This window comes from Mya arenaria, chromosome 8, assembly GCF_026914265.1.
Source record: "Mya arenaria isolate MELC-2E11 chromosome 8, ASM2691426v1".
In the NCBI taxonomy this organism is placed as follows: domain Eukaryota; kingdom Metazoa; phylum Mollusca; class Bivalvia; order Myida; family Myidae; genus Mya; species Mya arenaria.
The window spans coordinates 24,503,150-24,503,573 of record NC_069129.1 but is presented as its reverse complement, the minus strand read 5'-3'; the positions used below and the strand labels follow the sequence as shown (position 1 = coordinate 24,503,573).

Below are 424 nucleotides of genomic sequence, written 5' to 3'. Positions count from 1 at the left end.
ATGACGTTTAACGGTTACCACGCTGACCCTCAAATTGACGTCAAAGATGACGATTCTGACGTTCACGCCAAGCAACAGAGTAGCTGAATGTTTATGATAACTACGACGGCTTTACAAATGAAGTAAAACATGTTCAGCCTTTATATTTAAATTTTAGACAATTAAATGGGTTCGAAAAATTAGATATGAGTGCTGCAGTAGACATTTTGCCCGTCGTCCCACAGTCAACGTATAGATCGAGTTATAGGGGAGACAAATCGCTAGTGCCGCAGAAAAAATATAAAAACCTTTCAGGTATCCAAGATGCAAGGAACCCCAACAGGTAAAGAACATTATCTACTAGATAAATACAACAATAACGATTAAAAATAGATGACTGAATTATATAAATTAAGCCGATTGTTCAAAGCTTTGTTATTGTTTG

At 36.3% G+C, this 424-nt stretch overlaps 1 protein-coding gene across 1 annotated transcript in view; it reads left to right on the top strand.

The window, feature by feature from the left end:
* LOC128244079 (uncharacterized) overlaps positions 1-424 on the top strand; it is an 8,558-nt gene continuing 8,134 nt past the window's right edge. Inside the window, exons 1-2 of the mRNA XM_052962096.1 lie at positions 1-79; positions 295-322. Coding sequence (XP_052818056.1) covers positions 1-79; positions 295-322 — 107 coding nt within the window. The remainder of the gene's footprint in view (positions 80-294; positions 323-424) is intronic.